Source organism: Melanaphis sacchari, unplaced genomic scaffold, assembly GCF_002803265.2.
Source record: "Melanaphis sacchari strain LSU unplaced genomic scaffold, SCAv2.0 Contig2_pilon_pilon, whole genome shotgun sequence".
Classification (NCBI taxonomy): domain Eukaryota; kingdom Metazoa; phylum Arthropoda; class Insecta; order Hemiptera; family Aphididae; genus Melanaphis; species Melanaphis sacchari.
In genome coordinates, this window is record NW_020271173.1 from 5,501,770 (window position 1) to 5,526,086 (window position 24,317).

The 24,317-nt window shown below is 27.3% G+C and overlaps 2 protein-coding genes across 5 annotated transcripts in view; one reads left to right on the forward strand and one right to left on the reverse strand.

The window, feature by feature from the left end:
• Window positions 1-19,247, forward strand: part of LOC112595790 (NACHT domain- and WD repeat-containing protein 1) — a 188,360-nt gene extending 169,113 nt beyond the window's left edge. For all 4 annotated transcript variants that reach the window (XM_025341125.1, XM_025341126.1, XM_025341127.1 and 1 more), the window contains 17 exons: window positions 105-332; window positions 411-599; window positions 728-820; window positions 895-1,128; window positions 1,205-1,327; window positions 1,405-1,660; window positions 1,983-2,182; window positions 2,616-3,002; window positions 3,110-3,256; window positions 4,094-4,317; window positions 4,442-4,635; window positions 5,178-5,358; window positions 5,758-6,166; window positions 8,917-9,128; window positions 9,230-9,340; window positions 12,073-12,142; window positions 18,355-19,247. In XM_025341125.1, coding sequence (XP_025196910.1) covers window positions 105-332; window positions 411-599; window positions 728-820; window positions 895-1,128; window positions 1,205-1,327; window positions 1,405-1,660; window positions 1,983-2,182; window positions 2,616-3,002; window positions 3,110-3,256; window positions 4,094-4,317; window positions 4,442-4,635; window positions 5,178-5,358; window positions 5,758-6,166; window positions 8,917-9,128; window positions 9,230-9,340; window positions 12,073-12,142; window positions 18,355-18,365 — 3,269 coding nt within the window. In that variant the 3' untranslated portion in view covers window positions 18,366-19,247. The remainder of the gene's footprint in view (window positions 1-104; window positions 333-410; window positions 600-727; window positions 821-894; window positions 1,129-1,204; window positions 1,328-1,404; window positions 1,661-1,982; window positions 2,183-2,615; window positions 3,003-3,109; window positions 3,257-4,093; window positions 4,318-4,441; window positions 4,636-5,177; window positions 5,359-5,757; window positions 6,167-8,916; window positions 9,129-9,229; window positions 9,341-12,072; window positions 12,143-18,354) is intronic.
• Window positions 19,248-20,075: 828 nt separating this feature from the next.
• LOC112595792 (probable 28S ribosomal protein S6, mitochondrial) lies at window positions 20,076-24,212 on the reverse strand. Its single transcript, XM_025341130.1, has 3 exons — window positions 24,034-24,212; window positions 20,325-20,629; window positions 20,076-20,262 (listed from the first exon to the last, which is right to left on the reverse strand). The coding sequence occupies exons 1-3, from the start codon at window positions 24,076-24,078 to the stop codon at window positions 20,154-20,156; spliced, it is 459 nt and encodes a 152-aa protein (XP_025196915.1). The 5' UTR covers window positions 24,079-24,212; the 3' UTR covers window positions 20,076-20,153.
• Window positions 24,213-24,317: the final 105 nt, after the last annotated feature.

Consider the following 24,317-nt stretch of genomic DNA (forward strand, 5'->3'; position numbering starts at 1 on the left):
ATGACTTTCCACTCAAAATAATTTTTTTAAAACACTAATAGAAAACCGATATTAATTTTTTTCTCAGCTAATAAACTTAAATTAAAGTTAACTTTTTTTTTTAGAGACAATCAAGTCAAATATTAACAATATGTTAGACAACTACGAACAAGTGTTTGGTTTGAAAGCTGTTTCTAAATTGGCTTCATACATATCAGTATCCGAATTTGGTTTGACAGAAACTGAACTTCTTGAACTGCTTATGCCAACTACAGGTGATTTTGGAACTCCTTTAAAGTTAGAAGACGGAAATTTCAATTTTTCCACATTTTGTACAGCTAAAAAAACCATAAGTAAGAACCAAAATGTTGAAAATATAAAATAAATAAAATAAAATATTATTAATGGGATTTATATAAATATATTTATAGTGCCTCTCTTATACGAAAAATTTATGAGTGGCCGCATATTATTATGTTGGAGGCATAAAATAACATATGATGTAGTTATGCAAAGGTATCTTACATCAAAGATACAAAAAAGAACGTTACATATGGAAATAGGAAACTTGTTCTTCAGTGAATTTTCTAAAGACGAATCGGAATCTAAAACTGATGGTTGTAAGTATATACTAGTTATAATTCTTTAACTTTTTACGAATGATTAAATTATAGTATAAATTAATTATTTAACAACCATTTTATAACCATTCGACCAAGCATTAAAACAAATAAATGTATTATTACAGCAGTGAGTAAAGATGGAGAAACCGTTATACAAAATGACATGACGTACAGTTTAAGACACGTCGAGGAATCATGGATTCATCTGTTGAAAGCAGGTACGCTTACAACAATACACTAATTTCGTACCATATTTATTGAAATAAAAAATAATTCACATACAAATTCACAGGTGACCACATCAGACTAAAAGAGTTGACGTTGTGCAATTTTGACTTCTTATTGGCGGCGGTACGAACTATATCCGTCAGTTATCTACGATCTATCCTAGAACACGCGCGATGTTATGTATTGGATAGAGATGTCGAATTAGTTTACTATACAGTGAGGAAATCGAGTGATGTACTAACGAGGGACACTTTGCAGCTCGGGGCACAAATCATCAGTTGGCTACGACCCGTAGCAGGTAAGCAAACACGTACATTGCGCATCAAACTATAATGCATTATAGATATTAACCACAATCCATTCTGATATTACAGATAGTAGTAAACTAATGCACAGAATCATAAGATGTTCGGTATCATGGTGTGACGGTTTCACAGATCCGTTATTAGTGCCGCATACAAGTTGGCTACAGCCGCCTTTACCTCTTCACATCAAATGTAATACATTATTACGAAAATAAAAAATAAATTGTTCACTCGACTCGATATTAATATCGGTATGGTTTATTATTCAGGCGTTAACTGCAGTATACCGATCCATCGCATAGCTCCTACACCTTCGGCGCAGCACGTAGTTGTCATACCGAAAGAAGGAGACGCTCAACTTTGGCATACAATGGGAAACACGAGAGTACAAACATTCCAAGGACACCAGAAACCGATAAAGTGTTTAAACGTGAATAAAAACCCTCAGTTATTAGTCACCGGTTCTGAAGACCATAGCGTTCTGGTTTGGGATCTAAACACATACGCTTTATTAGCGAAATACACGTAAGATATTCGTTTCCATAAACTTACTTAAGTCAAAAGTCAACGGTTTATCTTGAAAATCGACCACCATTTTTGGAACTATGTTTATTTTTAAAACATTTTTTTTTTATCAATTTTACGCAAGTAGACCCACTGTCACCAAAACAAATCCAAATCTATGTTGAAAATTATATTTATTATTTCAAAGGTTTATCTATCAGTATACATTTGGCAGTCTTAAATTGAAATTATATAATTATACAACTAACAAAGTTTTAGCAAGTGAATAGCAAAATTGTATAACTGTTAATTTTTCTCTGCATATTTTTTTTTTTTTTTACAGCGAACTAGAATCTCTGGTGTTAAGCCTTTGCGTAGCGACAATAAATGATGGTGGCAATAAGGAACTTGGTGTTGTCTTGGGTTGTGAAAATAGTAAAATACTTCTATTCACGTTAAAAGGTAAAATGGTAAGAAAAATTGACTACCACAAAGGACCCGTAACGGCCGTTCAACTGACATCGCAAGACGTTCTGGTTACGGGTTAGTATACAAATGACATGGTGTATAAGTTTAATTAAAATTTACGACAATAAGTTTTCTGTTTCCGGAAATATTTAGCATTTCTTTTTATTTGTTTTATCTAAATTTATTTCGCCTCAAAATGATATACAACATTAAATTTATGTACATTTTTCTAAAAATAAAAAAAAATTTTTTGTTTTATTTTAACTAAAATATATATTTAAAAATAAAATAAACTACTTTTAAAGGTCTTTAAACATAACGTAACAACTAAAAAAAAATAGTTTATGAGTCTAAAATATGAGATTATACCTTAAACCCGCCTCCGTGTATAATGTATTTACGTAAAATAATTTTAATGTTAAAAATATACGAGAAACAAAAACAAAATTTACATAGCTCGTAAACTATAATTTCGGTGACACGTCTAAACATTACGACGCGTGTACAGGTTCGTCAGATTGCACAGTGTGCCTCTGGGAAATGGACACTCTTGACCTACTCAACACCATCTCTCTGCCCGGGCCCGTTGAAATGTTGGACATATCTGTCGACTCCATGTTCCTGTTGGTGCTATGCGAAGGAAATCAGTTGTGGCTGCACGCGCTAGCTACGGGCACGCTCATACACAACCTGAAAGGATACTGCTCTAAGGTCATGTCGATCGCATTGGCGGAGGATTGTCAGCGGGCAGTTGTGGCCGGTGTTGATTCCAGGGTATATATATACGACATACATTCAGGAGATTTAGACCTCGTGCCAATATCTACAGCACCGCACCACAAAGAAGTAATCGCCGTAAAAATCACCAACAACGATGACTTTCTCGTCACTGCGGGTAAGCAATAATAATATTAAGGATATTTTGTGTATGTGTGTGTGTGTTTGTGGATTGTTTTGGTTTTTCGCCACTCACAATATCGTGTTATTTTTGTTACTGAACAGGCAACGGCAAGATCGCTTACTGGAATTTCCGGAAAATGGGAAGTGCGCACACTATCAGCAAACAATCATCGCCGTTGTCTCGAAAGCCGCATACCAGCGCCATCACCTGTTTGGACATATCGAGAGATGGCACAATGGCTGTTACAGGTATGACATGTAATAAGTTAAGGACTCGAACTCGGACATTATGAGACATTTTTAGCTCAGCTTCTGTCTAATAATTATAAATGCGTGTTTCAATAAAATAACAGTTTAAATTTAAAAGTTTTGGTAAAATGTTCAGGAAAAATTCAAATTAAGTTGGTACTTTATTTTTGTCATAGAAATAAAAGTATTGAAACTTAATGCATAACATATTCATAGATACAATATAACTGTATGTGAGACGATAAAAAGTTTCATTCTTCCATTAAAACATAATTAGGTATTTAAAAAAAAAAAAAATGTTTTGTATCAATCGATAAAACACTCATTATTGATTTGATGTTAGGTGTGCATTAACTTTTCTCCAGGCGTAAGGTTAATGATGCATCGTTTATTTTTAAATATTTTAAATAGTAATATTATTTATCTTAAAATCCTAGAAAAAATAGATTGAGTTATTTAAACTATTTACATAAGAACGGAGATTACCTTTTATCAGTCACCCCATTCAAAATTATATAGTCTTAATAAACCCGAAAGGTTGTAATAGTCTTTAAAATATTGTCTCCATATTTAAAAATATTGTTAATTTCATTATTTACAGTAATAATTGTTGTATTATTTATTCTTAAATTAAATTAAAATTATAAATTAAGATTGACACTTTGTACACTATAATTTTCTTAAAGCGTAAACAAACATATAAATAAATTACATTAAATCCAATTGTAGTGAGCTTTTAGCACAATATAAATCAAACCCAGTTAATAACTATAAAAGAAATTCGTTTTCATGAAATTTAAAATTCGAATTACTTACGATCATGTTCCATCCAAACAGGTGGCCTAGACAGTCTGGTTAACGTCTGGCATCTGAACGTGGAGAGCTTAGAAAATGTCTATCAACTGAACAACAATGAGTTGCACTCCACCATGCACGGTCACACAGCCGCCATAACGTGTCTGGCCATCGCTTCCAATGGTCTTTTCGCCGTTTCTGGTTCGGAAGACAAACTTGTATTGGTCTGGGGCCTGACCGTGGGTAATGCCGTTTTCACGTTCAGCGTAAGTACACTTTATATCATATACTAAATATAATCGACGTTATCTGTATCAATGAGTTATTTAATTTCCACGTCTTTGAATTTTCGTTTCTCACACAAATGACTGTTGTTTGATTGACCGACAGGGCCACCAATCAGCCATCACCGCCGTAGAGGTGACCTCAGACAGCGAGAAGGTCGTGTCCAGCGACAAGGCGGGCGTCATAGCGGTCTGGCTGTCGGACAATGGAACACTACTCAACTCGGTGATATGCCCAGCGACTAATCTGTCAGTGACCAACAACATGAAATACCTAGTCAGCGGTGACGGCCACTTTTCGTAAGTCATAACTCGATAGACATTTTTTCGCATGAATTACGAAAATTGAACTGAACCGCAAACCATAAGAATCATAATTGTTTACTATTTAACACTGATATCAAAATTGGTATGAACCGTGACATTTTGAGATCAATGAGTTTTTAATAGATTTTTTTGATATTAATAAACCATATGATTAAAAAAAAAATTATATTATTGCAATCGGTTCCCAACTATTTTTTATATTGTTTGATAATAACTTATACGATTTCAATCAAAATCAATGACAATAAAGTTCAAGCATTTATTTTTTTTTACTGTTGTACCATTCAAATTAACTGTATATAATATTATATATTTATTGATTAATTATTAAAAAATAAAAATAAATCAATTTTTTATATTAAAAAATAGACAATAAGGTCAGTTCATATTTTTAATAAAGTCAATTTAGAAAAGAAAAACTTATTTTTTTTTCACTTTTACTAATCAAAACGTAACAAGTCATTAAAGTTCAAGTCACGTTACTACAGTATATATTACATGAAAGTTTTACACAGGCTGCATATCTGGCCGTTGTCAATCAAAAACGAGGGAGGACCTTGGACAGAAAAATGGACGGTCAGTCACACGGAAGAGATAACGTGTTTCGTGATAACGTACGACTCATTGCAAATAATCACTGGGTCTAAAGACATGTCATTGAAAGTTTGGCAAATTAATGGTGGCAAACTATCGCAGGTATGTGTATTACAGAAGCGAATTAGCGTTTATCAACCAGCCTCTCAATGGATGTCGTTCTCAGCTGCTGTGGGTATAGGAAGAGTTTTTTTTCGGTCAAATATGGGAAATTTTATTGGTACTTGAAATTGATTAACTGATCATCGACCAGTCTTAGATCTATTATCATAGTAGATTTGGCAGCTGCATAAAAATCAATAGTTTATAAAGGTTTACCAACAAACGCGAATAATAATTTACGAGAACAGCATAAAATAATAGAAATTATTAAAATTATCCAAAAAATTATCAAAACTTTCATTATATTTCATCAAAACCACCCATATCCCACATGTCTATCCACTCCTATGCCGCCATCAACAGTAGACACATATTTATAATCACGTCCGCGTGCTACAGGTATTGGTCGGACACGAAGACCAGGTAACGTGCGTGGCTGTGGCTATCAGCGACAAATCAATCGTTGTATCCGGTTCATGGGATGCCAATCTCATCATATGGGACATACACACAGGCGATGACAGACACCTTCTAACCGGTCATCTTGGCCACGTAACGTGTGTCAAACTGAGCGGTGATGGTTCAGTAGCTCTTTCCGGCTCCGACGACAAACGGATAATCGTGTGGGACACTAAACGTGGCTTGCCGCTCACGTCTCTACAACTACACCTTCCCATTTTGGGCCTGTCAATGTCCACAGATGTTACCCGAGTCGCGGTACATCTATACGAGAGCCAGTACTTGCCGATCACGCAGCTAATGAACACGCCCGCGCAGTACGTCAAGGTTCCGGTTTTCATCAACCGAGGTATTTGCATTATATTTATAATTTGTAATAAATGAGATGATATCCATTTTAATTGGACATATTAGTATTATATTTTATAATTTTTTGTGATTTTGGGAAAAATAAAAGTTTTTATAAGGAGAATTGCACTAACATTTAGTGACTAGACCATACCAAAAATAAACTAAACGCTTTAAAAATATTAAAACAAGAATAATTGCTTAAATATTTTAAAGATTGAAAACGAACACTAAAAGCATGTTTACGCGTTGATTTCTTTAGTTAGTATTTTTTTGAAAAATAAAATATTAGTTTTTACCATCAAACATTAAAGTTAATATGCTTTACATGAAAAATAAAAGGTGGGCTATTTTTCAACAAATATTCTCAAACATACGTTTTATGGTCCTTACTAAGCCCATTATTCACAAAATTCGATCGCACTATAGTCACACACATATAGTACCAAACTATTTTGAATGACGTAGTACTTAGGTACATAATATATAACCAATGTTTCATTTGCCACAAAAACCAAACGTCAATAAAATATTAGATAGGTAAAAAAAAAAGTAATAAGGTCATCGTCGTCGTTTTAGACACGTCAATTAATGAGTATAATAACTTATATTTAATGCGTAACAGTTCGAACAATATAAACATATTAAACATTGTAATTATTTTATTAAATAAAACTGAAAACTCTCAATAAATAACATAATAAACTCGGTATTCACGTTGTATGAGCCGTAGTCCATATACGATTGTCGTTTTATTACATTTTAAAACGATAAGAAAGTCACTCTTTGTTTACCAAGATTTATACAAAAAGGCAACGATGTACTACTATTATAAAAACCTAAAATAAATAAATTATAATACTGCATTAAAATTAAATTTGATATAATATTTTATTTTATTATAATAAAATTGTTTTCTCGGATCATTTTAATGGCTTTCCGGTGTTTAATAACAGAATGTTTCTTTTAAGCAGTAAAATTACATCATGTTCGAATATACAATGCAATTTGTGTATACACTATCACATTTAAGTACACATAGCACAAAATCGTCCAATTATAGTACTATGTTTTATTTTTACTTTCTCTCGCGATCACCAATTCTGTCTTTTGAACTTTGTAATACCATTTTAAATGGTTCTGTACTCTATGCTTGTAGTATTTATTTCGAAATATTATTTTTCTCATTCACTACACAATAGTTGATCCGAAAATGTTCTACAAAAAATCCATCGATATTATAATACAATACAAATAATACTTCGCAAAGACTAGAACTGAATCAAAATCAGAACCTAAAATGTAATTTTTTTTAAATCATTGAAATCGAAGTTTTAATTCAAATGAATCAGATTCTATTTCTAAGAATACTTAGCATTATATTAAATTTAAATTATTATTCACAAATTCTAAATAATATTAAATAGAATTAGTTTTTGCAAAAAACAAAATCGGTTCGAGAAGAATATTTTGCATATTTATTTTCTACTCGAAACGTTAGGACATACTAAAAACTACTGTTCATTATAAAACAATTGCATTACTCACTTCACTGTAGTGATCACTGTGCAGGACACTGCGATAGGTACCATGATCATTATTTAAACGATGTAGCTCGTTCGACGTAATCTTGAAACGTATTGAGGAAGATAGATACTATAGGTATATTGAAATAAATGAACGCTTCACTTTATAATTTACAAATAAAAATGTATGTTTTATTTGTACAAATTTAAAAAAAAATTAAAAAGATATATAAAACTCACTATCGTAAATTCGTAAGCTTATTATGCGTAAGTCTACAGTAAACTACCTTCTCTATTAATGCTAGGTGCTCTACCTGTATTCATGGGTCCTATCAATGACGTATGGAGGTGTGATTATTCTATATTCTAATTTTACATCCTGTTCATGTCTACTAGGTATGCATTTTTGTGCATATATAGTGAAAACAACTTATTGTTTTCATCTTTGATTTAGGCTTTGCCTATATTCACCATTAATGACGGTAAATACCTACATTAATTTTCAGCATAAATTATACTTCATATATAATTTATTATATTACATTATAATAACTAGAATAATTACATGGGATTTGGGTTTACTACACCACTTAAAATCTAATACAGTGACGTACTTAAAATATCTTTAAAAGCGGATATTTGACTAAAAATGTTGATGCCAAACGTTTCAAAATTGTATTACCTACTGATAAAGTGATAAATGAAAAAACATAACTATAAACTATAAGCATATAAATATAAGCTTAAAAATGGTATGTCAGGCGAAGAGATAATCTCCTAAATCTCACCCCATAAATATGCCACTGATATAATATATGTATAAATATAGTTGTATATTACTCGTCGTCATGAAATTTTGATTAAAATAATATCAATAATATAATAATAAATATATAAATGTATTTTACGATAAAAATAAATGCACATGAAACGCGTAGGTATATTATAAACGATGAATCAATTTTGAGCATACATACTTACAATATGTTTATTATAAAATTATATAAATTAAATGTACTCATCTACTTCAAATAAATATTAAATAAATTATAGTTTAAATGCTTTAAATTTGTATTTCAACGTATGGAAACCTATAAAAATCATCATTGTTCTAGTTCCAGGTTCTATATTATGACAATATAGTATCTACTTATATTCATTTAATCACTCCTAATAATAATTATTATAATATTTTTTTAATATATCTGTCATGCCAATGTCTTAGAACATAGATCGTTAGCCGCCAAAAAACCCATGAGGAGGATGTTGATCAAAGAATACTCGTTGGATTCATACACGTGGCAACGAAAGTACGCACACTTAACCTCGTCGATAACGCGGGCGGCCGTCGACGAAAAACTTCGCCGATTTTCCGTTTCGGCCAGCATGGAAGAAATATCAAAACAGGCTAACAATAATGAGAACATGGGATCACAGGTACTTACACACTCAAACATAATAACTTACGCGACTTTAATACCTACACTCTACAATATTTTGAACGGAAAATTTACTGACCAAATCACGTGTATTTATAGAATCTGGGTCCTGAGCAGGCTGCTTTAGCACAATCGCAACACTTTGACCAATTGATCGCCGAATGGAATAACAAGCGGTCGCCTTCAAAATCAACTAGTCGACCGAACGTGGTAAGTGCCCGCTAACACCTAAACTGCTAAAATATATTACAATTTTATAAGTCCATAGCCTCTACAGATCCTAAAATACCTACCCTAGTTAATTTATTTACTCGAGACGTCGTGCAATCATAACTTTATAATGTGATTGCCGATTATTACTATTATCAATTGTATAGGGTCATTACTGAACGGTACCCGGATAAAAGATAATTATCGAAAAATCACTACTTTTCAGACAACAATCTTTCATTTCTGAATTAACTCTATAATGACTTTTTCATTACCTAGATATTGATATATAATTATATAAAATAATAAATAAGTAATAAGTAAGTACTATTTTAGTAATACAAATTAAAACTAGGTCACAGAACATTGAATTCTACGAAATAATGTGTATTATGTAATAATTATTAATAGATAGATTAGCCAAGCTGTGCGTTGCTATAGGTTTTTTTTTTAATTTATTGTTTTTTATTCAAATATAAAACAAAAAGAAATGCCCGGGTATTCGTAGCTTATGGACTTAGTTTAAAAATATACCAAGAGGTATATCTAATCCATCATTGGTATTCAACGGATTACCCATTCAGTCAAATTAGTTCTCAAAGCAATTTACAATGTACATCGATGCCGATTTGGCTGTGAACTGACTACTGAGGTGCAATAAAACCGATATAGCGCTAGCACCGCACTTGCAATCAGTATGTTTGTTCATTTATATCCAAATCAAGTTTAATTACACAGCTAGTGTTTTATAAATGTTATATATTTAAATCATTGTCCAAAAAACAAAAATATAAAATTTAATTTTACTTAAAATGCGTAATTAATATTTCAGCGCTTATTACTGGGTATGAAATTCCTGTCTCTAATAATAATTAATATAATATTATTATATAGTATAATTCATGTTATAAACCTAGGTGTATTATGAAGTATGATATAATAAGTATTACATTGAAAAGACTGGAAGCACTGCTAAGATTTGTTTTGAAATATAATTTAAGGAAAATATGTTATTATCAAAAACAAATTATAAAAAAAATAAATATTTAAAATTTTTAATGCGTTCTGAATATATCTTACATCTTAAAAAATAGTTGGTGTAATTATTAGCAAATAACTTTAAATATTTGAATAACTTAAGTTAAATCATACTTGATTATGGAAAAAAATTATATATTTTAGCCAACGCTGTCTGCAAATTGACGAAATTTTAAATATTATCTAGAAATACTACAAATATATAGTTAATAATTTTAGTCGCGTCTTATGTTTTACATGCAATGGTGTGGTTATATGTTCAGGTCCTATATTTTATATACGCTATATAATATACATCAAACTATCATAATATTATATACCTAATATATTATATACTATATAGATAGTAACTCTCTGGTGAACAAGCTATAAAACGCAGCCTGCAGTCTATAATGTAAACATATATTATCATTTTCTTCCTAGGTCGCCGATAAAGTCTGTAACATAATAAATGGCAGGTCAACCATAGTAATTGTTATTGTTTATTATCAATTGTACATAATAGAAAATTACTAGCACCACAGAATAATACACTGAGGTTACCGACTACCTATTGCAGCTGTATATTTGCAGCATAAGTTTCAAGTTTACGTACACAACCCCCTCCCATCAACCCACAAGAGTAAATTATTAGGGTAAACACGTACAAAACCTTTTGACCTTTTCATTCCGTACAAAAATACAGGGTTATACACTTATACGCTTGTTTTCCCATTGATCATACACATTTTATATTAGTAAGATAGAAATAATATTATTTCTTTTCTATTTTACACCAGTGTTTTTTATGGTAACCATAAAAGTTGCGATACTTTTTCACGACGTACAAAACAATTTTAATTCAATACTTTCAAATGATATTGCTGTTTTACACTGAATTTGATAATTTAAAAACATAATATTATAATATATATATATATATCAATATTTTGATAGTTTTAGACGTTTTAGTACTTATTTTAAAATTATAAGCAGTTAAAATCTTAAAAAATTCTTTTAAACCTACAAATATTAAACAAACATATCAAATTCGATCTTTTGACTTAAAAATATCATTATCAAACGATTAAAATAGTATAAGTATCAATATTTTGTGAAACATAATGATGAACCTGCACTGGCTGCATTTTTTCACTTATAACACTAAGTTTCCTAACCCAAATGACTATATGTACATAGAAATATATCAATAAATACGTATAGATTCTATATAAAACAGTAACGAATTCCTAAATCAAAAAAATTGTCACCAATTAAACAAAAACTAGGTTTGAGTTACAATTTGGAATTCAAAAATACTAAATATGATCAAGTTTGAATATTGTATCGATTCAATTAAATTAAATCTTTTTCATTAATATTTTCAATGTCTTTTCTACGTAAATTATTTTACAGTTATAGATTTTCATTTAATTTCAACACCTCCCTAATTCGTCTAATTATCACACAAATATATCAATATAATTATATTTAATTTTAACAGCGGTAACTATACTTGTAAAGAAACTTTATTACATCATGCACATTGTTTATTAGGTATTTGTTGAAATTAAAAATTTTTAAATTCTTTAAAATTTGGAAATATAACGTCTTATTATAAGAACTCAATTTAATTATAGGTGTAAATTTATATAATACAAAAATATACGCATAAAGCATTCTTCGAACTTAGCTATCTACATTTTTTTTTTCAGTTTTTATCCAAACAGAACTCGAGATCGAGCAGACAGCATTCGGCAGACGACGAGAGCCACGGCAGCGACGGTCAGTATCTACAGTTAACTCGTACATTAGAATAATTTACAAAATAAATATTAACATGCGTATTAATGAAATAATAAACAAAAATTATATATATGTTTAAAACCCCAAATAAAATGATCACATATTATGCTCAAGGTTCAACTCATGTTATCTAATTTATTTAATTTTTATTAATAAAAGTTTTGAACCTAATTACTTGACGTCTATATTTCTCAAAACTTTGTTTTTATATGGAACTTAAGCAATTATCTCGTGATAATATTAACTTTTTTTCATATAAAATTCACCTTAATTTATTGTAAATTACTAAGAAAATAACTATTTAAATTGTTTTAAAATTTCAAAGTACATAAATTAAAATTTTAAAATTCAAACGAGTAGTTTCAAAGTTATTAAACTTATTAAGTGTACCAAATACTAAGTGTAAGTGTAATGAGTAATGACCCAGGATAATTTTATCAGCATCAACAATAAATTTAAAGAAAAAAGCATTTAATTTATAATTAGCAGAAAAAAATAATTTTTCTCATTAAAAAAAAATAAATCTACATCATCACAAGATACTTTTTAAATGGTATAAAAAGTATTAAAGATCATATTTTAAATACTTCAACTTTACTAAATCAATATTCCAAAAATCTATAGATTTTGAACAAAATTATCATCGTTAAAGGTTAAAAGAGGAGCATGTTTGGTGAATCATTCTGTATACGATCAACTATCAGAGTCCACGCGCTAAGAAAGTAAAAATTAAATTTAGATTATACCTATTGATTTTCGAAATAGGTACTATGGTATTTAAATCAGAGTGCCGTTTGAAAGTCACTTAGCAAAGCATACCTACATTTTGAAATCTTTAGTTTTTTACACTCTGTGAAATAATTATTAAGTTAACTATAATAAATCGAGTATGTAGAATGTAAATTGTGTGTAAAAAGTAATAAGTTATTATACGGAGTATATTTTGAAAATATATATTTAAATACAATTTTAGTATAAGATCGTTAAACAAAAAAGATACGCCCTATGTATATTTATTATATTGTGTAAAAGTATAATGTCAAGTTTCTCCATCCATCATTTGAAACACACACACAAACCAAGTTACCTTAGATAACGACTTAGGGATGCCACTTATCGATGTTATATATTATATACCATACACAAAGATAGTTGGGAAAATTTAAATTCACATACAAAATCACAAAAAGCATTTTAAAATAGCCAACATATGATGAGAAAGTTTCTAAAGTCAACACAAATGATAAAACTCAAAATACGTAATTCCCTATAATTATAGATACAATAGAATATGCCCCTATTCAACAAAATTACAAAACTGCTACTATTCTAAACTGATCAACAAACCAATTTACCTATATATATTCTATGTGGTTAAAGTTAAGATTTATTTGGTTTGTGTTATGTAAAAAATGTTATCAATTCAGAATTCAATTAAGCCCAATCCAGTAGTTGTTAAGGGTATATAAAACTATTTACAAATTATATTTATGCCTATACAATTATAATATAAAAATTAAATTTGATGTACTTAACTTGCTTCATGATGCAAAAGTTTTAACACTTCATATACCTACTTACCTACCAAATCAGAATATAATAAATTTTATTACTGTATAATATTATATTTTATATAGTACAAAAAGTGGTTATCGATCAAAATATCTAAGTCTGTAAACGCTTTATCTTCTAATAAAATGATCTTGTAAAATTATTTTTGTCTATAAAAAAAATATTCACCAAGATATGCTGAATTACTAATAGTAAAAAAAAAATAATTTAATTTTAATAACAATAATATCACAAGATAAACTTCCAAATGTCACAACGTATAGGTAGTAGGTACAATACAACAAAATCTCTTAAATAAAAATCAGATAAAATCGTTATAGTCAATAACACTTGTCGGTAATGTAAACGTATAAATATATTATGACGTAGCGTCTCGTGAAATTTCCAGATGGGAATACAATATTGTTATGATATATTATTACACCTTACTTATGTCATAAGTGCATGTATACCATAGCATACTAACAGGAGAAGATAACTCCCTCCCTCACCACCGACATTTTTACAAAAAATTAGTTTCTTTTAAAATGTTTATTTTTTATCAATACAGTTGAAAATTATCTTATATGGATACCCATGGATATTTGAATATTTTCAAGAAAATATTGTAAACATGAATGACAAACGGTATAATTATTATGAATTATGACTATCCACTACTACCTATTTTAATTTGTAATCATTAACGTATTACCATGGCACTGCGTGTGGTGCTAGTAGGTATTTTTATTTTATGACCCATCGACTTGGTGAAGAATAAAACTACAAGTACGAGTTATTTCATTTTTTTTTTTTTTTTTTATCATAAATGTACATTATTTTATTATTTTAAACTTTATTTGTTAGTATATCATTACAATAGTTTTAAAATTAAATTTTAATTTTGATTGTAGTTTTTTAACTTTTAAGTATATTAACTATAAATAAGTGGGTAATAAAATACCATAACTTGATACAGACTAAAATTTACCAAGTACCTACAAGCAATACAATTTATAACAATGGCGTTGTGCTTAGTAATAACAAAGACAAACCGAACTACGAGTATAAGAGAAAAACTTGCTAAAAACATTGGAAAGGAAATCAAAATTCCAAGGATGACACAATTTCAACAATAAGAGAAAACTATGAGTTAACTTCAGCCAAAAATTATTATTGGATATCTGTATTTGTTCCGTTTATTGACAACTTCATCTCGCTAAACACAAAAATACACTCTTGATTAAACAGATTGTACAGATTGTACACCAAGGAAACTAACAAAATTATCCGAAAATGAAATCGTGACAAGTACGGAAGGAATATCAAAACAGTGGCCAATTTATATCAACTCGTGTAACAATATTTTAAATAAAGAATTTCTATTATGGAAACAATGAGATGGATAGCTGTAGATAAACCTCCTTGCACATTTATTGATGCAATAAATTGTTGTAATGAGTTACTGTTTCCTAAAATATACCAATAATTGCTACATTGCCAGTTATAACTGCCAGTGTTGAACAGAGCTTCTCGACACTAAAACGTTTGAAGTCGTACTTGAGAAGTTCTACGGAGGAAAATCGACTAAATTGATTAGCTCATCTTAGTATTTATATAGAAATACCAATACAAAGTAATGAGATGATTATTATTTTTTTCTGAAAATAATATAAAGTTCATGTTTTAAAAAATTATCCAAATTATATCATAATATTTATTTTTTATTTTTTTTTTAACATATGGCCAAGTTTGCTTAATTTTAGACTTCAATACATATTATATTATGACATGTTAACTAAAAATAATAACGAATAAAAATGAACAATCTTTTAAAGTTTACGATATGTCTTATTTGGTTTAGGTCATCCAACGTTTATTTAAAAATTGAAATCTCCCCCACTCAAAAAAAAAAGAAAAAATTCAAATCTAAGTACACTACTGCGTGTGTGTAGATATAGAGTGTGTCGATCCATAAACTGAGCTTTGAATAATATTTTACATATTCTTATATTTTTTTTTTTTTATTATTATTACAACTAGCCTTCAACAAGCCTCTACTCAACAAATTGAGGAGAAATTATTCGGTCCGAGAAAATACAAAAATACTGAACACCCAAATACATAAGAAAAATAAACTTACAAAATCTGTTTACATATTTACATTTTTTTTCTGTGCTTGCAATTTAATAATTTAGTATTTGAAATACTATAATAACAAAATAATTGAATTTATTTTTATAAGAAATTATAGTATTATCTAATAATCTATGTAATTGAGTTATTGAACATTTTAACTTAAATTTTATTTTAATTGGGTTTATCGATGTTTTTAAGCGTGTTTGTGTTTATTTATAAAAACGTTTCTCTTAATTTTTAAATTTAGATACTTTGTCTTAAAAAATCTTGACTTAAATTCCTAATGTATTTAATTTTATGGATCTTATGTCTGAATTTATAATTGATCATAGGCGCTCATTAGTGAGGAAGCATGATGGGGCACTTGCCCCCCCCCCCCCCCCCCCCCGGAAAAATAATAATAACTTATAATTTAATAAATATTACCACGCATGATATAATTACCGGATGATTAAGACATAAAATAAATAAATATAAATCGTTTGACTACATTAAGATATAAAATAAGTATAAAAATATACGTATCCGTATTATTTTATCATCGTGTAGCCGTTTAGGTAAAAATTTACAATATATGGGCATAACTTTTTCATGAAGCTTCTTGCCAAACCATACGTAGTTTTTAGTTAGATAGAATAAATAGCCTATAGACCCTATACTGGATAGGTAAATAGGTACTCAATATCATGATATTTATAATAATCAGCATCAACTCGTAGCACGTAATGCAGTTTTTTAATAATATCCAATCCCTATTTGTGTCCGTTGTCCGGTGCGGTTCATGTGTCCCTTCCCACCACCGCCGATAAAAATACGCGTCACCGAATAAACCGAAACTTGATTTTTTTTTATTTTGTTAATCTTTTTGGTCTTTTTTTTTTGTTTTGTTTTGTTTTTCTCAATACCCGCACGTATAAAACCGTTTTAAAATACAATAAAATGTAATAAAACCAAAGTGCATACATTGGTCTTGAAGATTTCAAGACAGTCAAGACACATCTCGTACGTGTAATATTCGAACGAATATCCGTTTAAAATACATTATTATACCGAGTTCACCGTATATAATACGCGTAAATACGTAATCCTTGTTGGACGTTTTTCTTTTGTTCTCTATATACGAAGTGAAGTGTTTTTTTACTATTCGGTCACGAACCTAGCTAATACCACCTATATAATATATTACATATACTTATGACTTATATTTTATACAGTTACACCAATACTTAGTAATTACGTACATAATACCGATTGTAAAAATTAGAAATTGGATATCTACTTATCAATTTATCATCAATATATCTATTTATATATAGGTAATATGTTACAGGTAACACAATCGCAAACTAAGTAGTTTGGTACTTTAAGTCTTAAAGTATCAAAATACCTCAATATCATAAAAATATTATAGTGGATTAAATAATACTCATAAATTAAGGTTTAAATTATAATATGAATGATTTATCTACAAGAAAATATATTTTACGATATAAAAACGAACAAAAATACTTTAATCAATAAGTCAGGTTACCTATTATATCAGCACAAAAACATTGCACCGAAAAAATAAAAATATTATTAACCCTTTTATCGGTACATCAATCGACACACAACAGTCATCACTCATCACTTACGCTGACATCATACTTGCTATAAAAAAAATATTATATAAATAATTATTTTCACTTATCCTGAAGAAAAACATTATACTTATCACGTTTTTCTATGAAATATGTCTTAAATTACCATCAATTAACTATTTTATTTTAGTCACCTACTGATTAAATAAAACATATTTGTAGCTATTTGGAGGCATTATTTTTAGCATAGGTACAAGAGTCAGCAATTGCTTCAATTCCCATAAATAACTCTTTAATTTTACAAATTAATTAATGAAAATGGTAAACGCTTTTCCAACACAAATAAAGATACTTAATATTTTTAGTTATTTTTCAAATTTTAATTGTTCTTAGATATAGTGCATATTGAATTATTTGAATATTTTAAGTAGATAGGTAGATACTTTAATATTAACTGTCATAAATAATCCATTTCTTTTTGTATAATAATTTTTTATTGAAATAAAATGATCAACAATTACAATATCCTGATATTTAATATTACTTTTCTAATGTGAAAGAACTTATTTTACATTCCACACTAAGTAGTAAGTTCTGAAATTACACCGCTGTAGTTTGTAGATGATTCAAAAATTAATCTGATATATCAAAAAATTTACAAATATACCTAACTAATTTATAATATTTTAATTTCACTTATATATACCATTTATTTATAACACCAAAATAATTAATATACCTACTATATTGGATGTACTGAAAAGTATCTAATCAATGGACTTATTGGTATACTAATTCTTTTTATTTAAAATATTAATTACATAATGATAAAAAAAATATTTTTATAATTGATATATTTCTACACAAATACCTTCACTAAAGATTACTATAATGACATTTGCGACTTTTGATTTATTTCAGATTTCATATGATGAACCAACATTTATTGCTGCACATTTGCCGATCACGCCCTAGACAAATCCTACTTCATTCACCATTGTTGCAACCTAATTGTGATCAAACATTCAATCATTCTTCTTATAATTAGTAATATTAATGTTTAAAATTACGGAAATATAATCTTAAGTCTGTGCAATAATTATATACTTTATTATTTAAGTAAAAAGCATGGTATAGCTATTGTTAAACATTTTTATCCTAGTCATTCAAGACCGTAGTCTATTCTAAGATTTTTAGATTAAGTGAAATATTTTGAGCACAAAAAATATCACTGTCCGAGTGATTTGTTTTATTATTATTAATGCATCAAAATCATACATTTATATCCTAGACTTTCTGACTGTTAATCATTAATTATAACCAAATGAATCAGATTAACTGTATTACTACTAAGCTCTTATAGAAATCATATTATATTGCAATCAACTAAAACAATCGTCTGTTTATGTATGTTAACCGATTAATTCTAAGATGACAATATCAGTCAAGTACTGGAAGACTCAATTCTATGAGAAAAATAACGCTTTGGTTACTTTAACCAAATGTATGTGTTTGTTACAATAAATGTTTACTAAACTATGTCTGCCAGAATTAATATTTGGGTATCTTGGTTAACATACATATTAACTTTTATCAAAAACAATTTTTAAATTATCATGAAAAATAATTATTCTCTACATAATTTATATTTTACCAATATTTTAGTCTTAAGAAAACCACGTCCATATGTGCTGTCTCCGTCTTATAAACAACATAGCACATGTTCACAATAATCTACTTTACTTTGTTATTTTTAAAATTAAGTTGTATTGATATATTATCAAACTTAAATGTAAAATAATTATTTAGGGAATCTGAGAAACATTTGTTGATATTTTAATGATAAAGCAAGTTAAGAGCATTTTTTGAAAATTTTACAATGATCATAACATGCTCCAAAATTAAAACATTAATAAAAGCATCAAATATGCCATAAATAGTAATCATATCTTTAAATTTTATAATAGGTCATATCAATATAATTTTTATAAAAACATTATAAAATAAATTATTATGAATATAAAATATCCTAAGCTATTTGTTTATAAGATAGAGACAACAAATGTATGTGTGTCATTTTCTTAATAGGATGTCAATGCACTACCTATTTGTTATTTCTGGACTCTGACTAATACGCAACATGAGAAATATTTGTTCAGCAAAACCAATCTATTATTATTGGCTTTAATATCAAATTGAATTGATCAAACTTTAAATTAAAAACCTTTTTTCTGTTTGTATTTTGTCTTTTTTTACAGTACTAGAATTGTTATGCAAATTATGAATATGTAAAATATTAGTTTAAAAATACTCATATCACAGAAAAAAATAAAATATCATAAAAAGGTAATGAAAAAATTAGTACAGATAATGTTTTTTTTATCAAGTATGATAAAAAGTAAATTTACTCTATATTAAAGCTAAAAACATAAGATTGGTTCTGCTATACATAGTGTACTGACATGCTCTTAATAATATTTCTATTTTAGCTATTTATAATTTATTTGAATGTTGAAACTTCTGAAACTTCTGTTATGTTTTTTGTTGTGTATTGTATATTAGTCAACTCTTATAACTATTGTTTTGAATTGTAAGTAAACAAGATAAAACAATAAACTTCAAATGTATACAAATTGTATCATTTTAATATTATTAATATAACTACTAAAAAATACCTCTATATATTTACAATATTAATTAAATTAACAATTAACATGAATTTATCTTTGAAACGGCATGTAATCCAAACCAGTGTTAAATTGTACTTTCTTTCTTGCTTCTTTTTCACGTTTACGCTTGCCAATTGCAATCATCTCTTTAACCTCAGACCTAAAGAAAAGTTCATAAATCATAAATTTATTTTATCTGTTAGCTTAATTTATTTAACATACCTGTATGCTGGTGGTTTGAGTTCTTCATGTAGTGTGCAAGCTGGTTGAGGTGTATTTTCAGGAACTTTAAATATTGTTCGTTTTATTATATCAATGTCTCTTGATAAATAGTTATTGAATGGACTCAAAGCTGAACTAGGTGCGTCAAACTCAACAATAAAATAGCTAGCCTGTTTATGTATTGCATCATGTGAAATTATTTTCCAAGGAGTATCTGTCGTTCCTAGGTTGTCTATACGCCGTATAAATCCACCAAATTCAAAAATTTTACTGGCTGTTCGTTTTAGGCATTGTGTTATTTCAGGCTGAAAGTAACAAAAGTTCATTCATTAGTGGTATTTTAAGACAGATTTATAAAAAATAATTCAAATACTATTTTATTTGTAATATACTAGTCTATCAATTATAAATAAGAAACATCAATGATTATGAATCTAAAACCAATAATAATATTATAAAAGTACCGACAATATATTGTTTGAATATATTTGAAACTTTGCATAATTGAATTGATAACTATTGAAATAGGTATATCAAAATACTTTTCAAACTATATTTATTATCAAATATTTTTTAAACAAAATAATAAATAAGTTATAATGAAAACAATACATTAGATACTTACTAAGTATATAGAAATAACTAATTTTTGACATGCATGTTTTGAAAAGGTACAAAATGTTTGTATTTATTGTTACATGAGTATTGTCTTAAAAACAAATACCATTTCTAAAAAGTCCGTCTATTATAAACTGGTAAAGCAAATAATTAAGTATACAAGTACTGAAATGTTTTTCCTTTTATTGTGATTTCATTTAGCCGTCAATTATCAAAACAATGATCATAATTAACTCTAAAATATGTATAAATATGTTATTTAAATATATTTTTTATTTTTTGTATACAGTATGTACATTCAATATTATGATATATTTAAATCAAGGAATCAAAAAATTTTAATCTAATATAATATAAAGATAATTTTAAATTATACATCAAAAATGTATATATATTAATATATACATTTTAACAGAGAAAGGAATTTATTGGTTTTAAATATATTTGTTATACATAAATGTTTTTTTGGATAATAAGAATACTATATTTTACTAGATATTTTATAAAGTTTCTCTACCTATAGTCCATAGAACAATTTATCAATGTGTTTGGATTAAAGATAATTAATAATAAAACACATATTAAATGTTTTTGAGTGGTTTTAAATAATATTTTAGCAAATAAAATAGTTAAATTATAATTTAATTTTTGTTGAGGCAGTGCTCAAAACTATATAAAAACACAAAAGATAATAATTTTCTAAAGATTAGCAAAAAATAGGTGCATAACCATAGCAAGTGTAAAATAAAAAAATTTTTTACAAGTAAGTAGTAACTTTGTCTTTATTGTTATTATGTAACTAGTAACTGCATGATCTTATAAACCTGTCTTTAGCTTTCAGCTTAAAGTAATAAGATTATAGAACATTATATTGCAAGTATATCATTCTATGAAATATAACACAATATGAATAACATGTTTTAAAAAATAATACTATATAACACGCATAACTTAATCTTTAATATAGAAACTTAAAGTCAATGTTAAGTAGTATAAAAAGTTTCAATTTAACTATAAATTGTTTCAAGTACAATTAAAAGTAAATATTTTAATTTGAAATAAAATAATAATAAATTATAAATTATATACTGTATAGTAAGAGAACACACTGTAGTTTTACAGAAATCAGCGTATTCTATGACTGGAAAAAATATTAAAAAATATGCATCGTTTATTTAATTTAATATAGTGTAAAATTGTCTATGTTTTAATTTCTTTATTCAGATTTTAAAATTAAAATTACAGAAGAAATAGATATAATTCTATTAAAATGATGCAAAAAATCTTATCAACTTAACCATTTGACATTAAAACTAGATTTAAAAAATTAAAATGTCATCATATGATCAATGGTGGGTATTTTTTTATTCATAAACATAATCTATCACATATTATGGCTATTATCATAGTTGATTTACAGAAAATAAATACAAATTAATGTAAAAATAAAAATAAAAATTTATAAGTATGGTTTCTATTTAACAGTAAAGTAAATATTTCCTAAATTAAAGTACTCAATGCATTTCTAAAGATAATAACCAATAACTAAACAATATTCAATAAATTAATTTCATTAAAAATTTACAAAATTTTAATTTATTTTTATCTTTAAAAAATAATTAAATTGAAATTAAAATTTTTTTTCAAATTACAATACTGTATATTTCACATAATATATTGATTTACTAATTTAATTTTTAATAAAAAAATATTGTTTATAATATTTATTTATTGATTTTAAAGGGGTTCATAATAAACAGTGTGATTCTTTTTAAAGTTAACACTAAATAATTCTGCCCAGTGATATCAGATTGATATGTGGTTTTTGGGAAAGATAGGGAGTACATAAATACACATTTCTTGATGATTTTTACATTTTTAGATCTTTCCGTGCGCACATGTGCAATACAACTTGCATTTTTTTAAATGGCAACAGATGTTTAAAATACCAAATTCTGATAAACCGAATTTTTTTTAGTCAATTTGGTCCTTTTTACCATAACTCTAAAATTAAAATTGACCGAATGACAACGAGTTAAAGTTTTGATTAAAATTATTGAATTTTTCAACAATCATACTAGAATTTTATGAATTATTATGAAATTTTAAGTATTTTTTTTGTATCTGTACGTTTGCAGATATTATTATATCATTTAAATTTAATTTTGAGGAATTATATTATTAATTATATTCAAAGGATTTTACCTTACTTCTTCAAAAAATGTTTATGAAAGTTATTCTTTGAATGATTTATATTGATATAAAATCAGAGAAAATAAATATTATACCTATAAGAGAATAAATTTTAACAAACCTCAGGTTTATAAATACTTGACTTACTTATAAAATTATATATTTTTAATTATTTATCCAACATATTATAAAAAAAAAAATGTTGAATGTAAAAAAAGAATCAGACAAAGAATTGAAAAAAAAATATTTATATTATAAATATAGTACATTTTAAAGACTATTTAAACAAATATGAAAAATCTTTATAGTTAAAAAATAAATACCTATGTATATTATAAATGATAATTTACTATGCATGCTCAACTCTTTCTCCCAATTTTTCATTTAATAATAAATTAATTTTAATCTAACTTAATCTGTGGCAATTTGGTAAATCACCTTATATATTATATCTATATTCAAAATAAAAAATAAAACAAAAATTCCAAAATAAAATATACTGACGAGCCTTTCTACAGGACGCAAACTTGAAGAAAAACGTAACTTATTATTAAATAGGTATTTTAAAAAAAATGCCAATTTTAAATAAATAAATAGATATTATAGAGTATTAGAGCTATTACACTAACAGGTAACTAACTCATCATAAGATTTGTGTAATTATTGTAACAAATTACAAATAACTTAGGTTGTAAATTATTATTTAATACTTAATATGTATAATTTATTTAAAAAAATATTAAATAGTTCACTAAACATGAATCTTAGACTTAGAGACTGAAACATTGATTAATAGTTTCAACGATACGACAAAACTAATTTTTTTTTCAACCTCTCGGCGAATGCTGATGTACTATACATAGATAAATAGAAATATTTAATATAATATGTACATTACCCTTGGCAAGACTTTAAACAGCAAACATAACTCGTAGCTGGGCATTATTATGAATACAATTCGACAGTGTGCAATTAAATATAAAAAAAATAGTAACAATTCTTCGATAAGTCGAGCACGTGAGCTATGAAACTGCGAAGACCGAAGAGTGAAGAACTGAAGAGATTTATGAAATGAAGAAATGATAATACTATAACTTTTAGCATGGACTATGCATATGTTATTATCTTCTAGTCGCACGAGTGTAATAAGTGATAACACGCCGATAACCAATTATCTATATC

Excerpts from the sequence above, each read along its gene's own strand:
- LOC112595792 (XM_025341130.1), bottom strand. The coding sequence starts at position 24,078 with ATGCCCAGCTACGAGTTATGTTTGCTGTTTAAAGTCTTGCCAAGG. Across the intron at positions 20,630-24,033 it reads TGTTTAAAGTCTTGCCAAGG|CCTGAAATAACACAATGCCT; the intron begins GTAATGTACATA and ends TGTTACTTTCAG. Across the intron at positions 20,263-20,324 it reads CTCAAACCACCAGCATACAG|GTCTGAGGTTAAAGAGATGA; the intron begins GTATGTTAAATA and ends ACTTTTCTTTAG.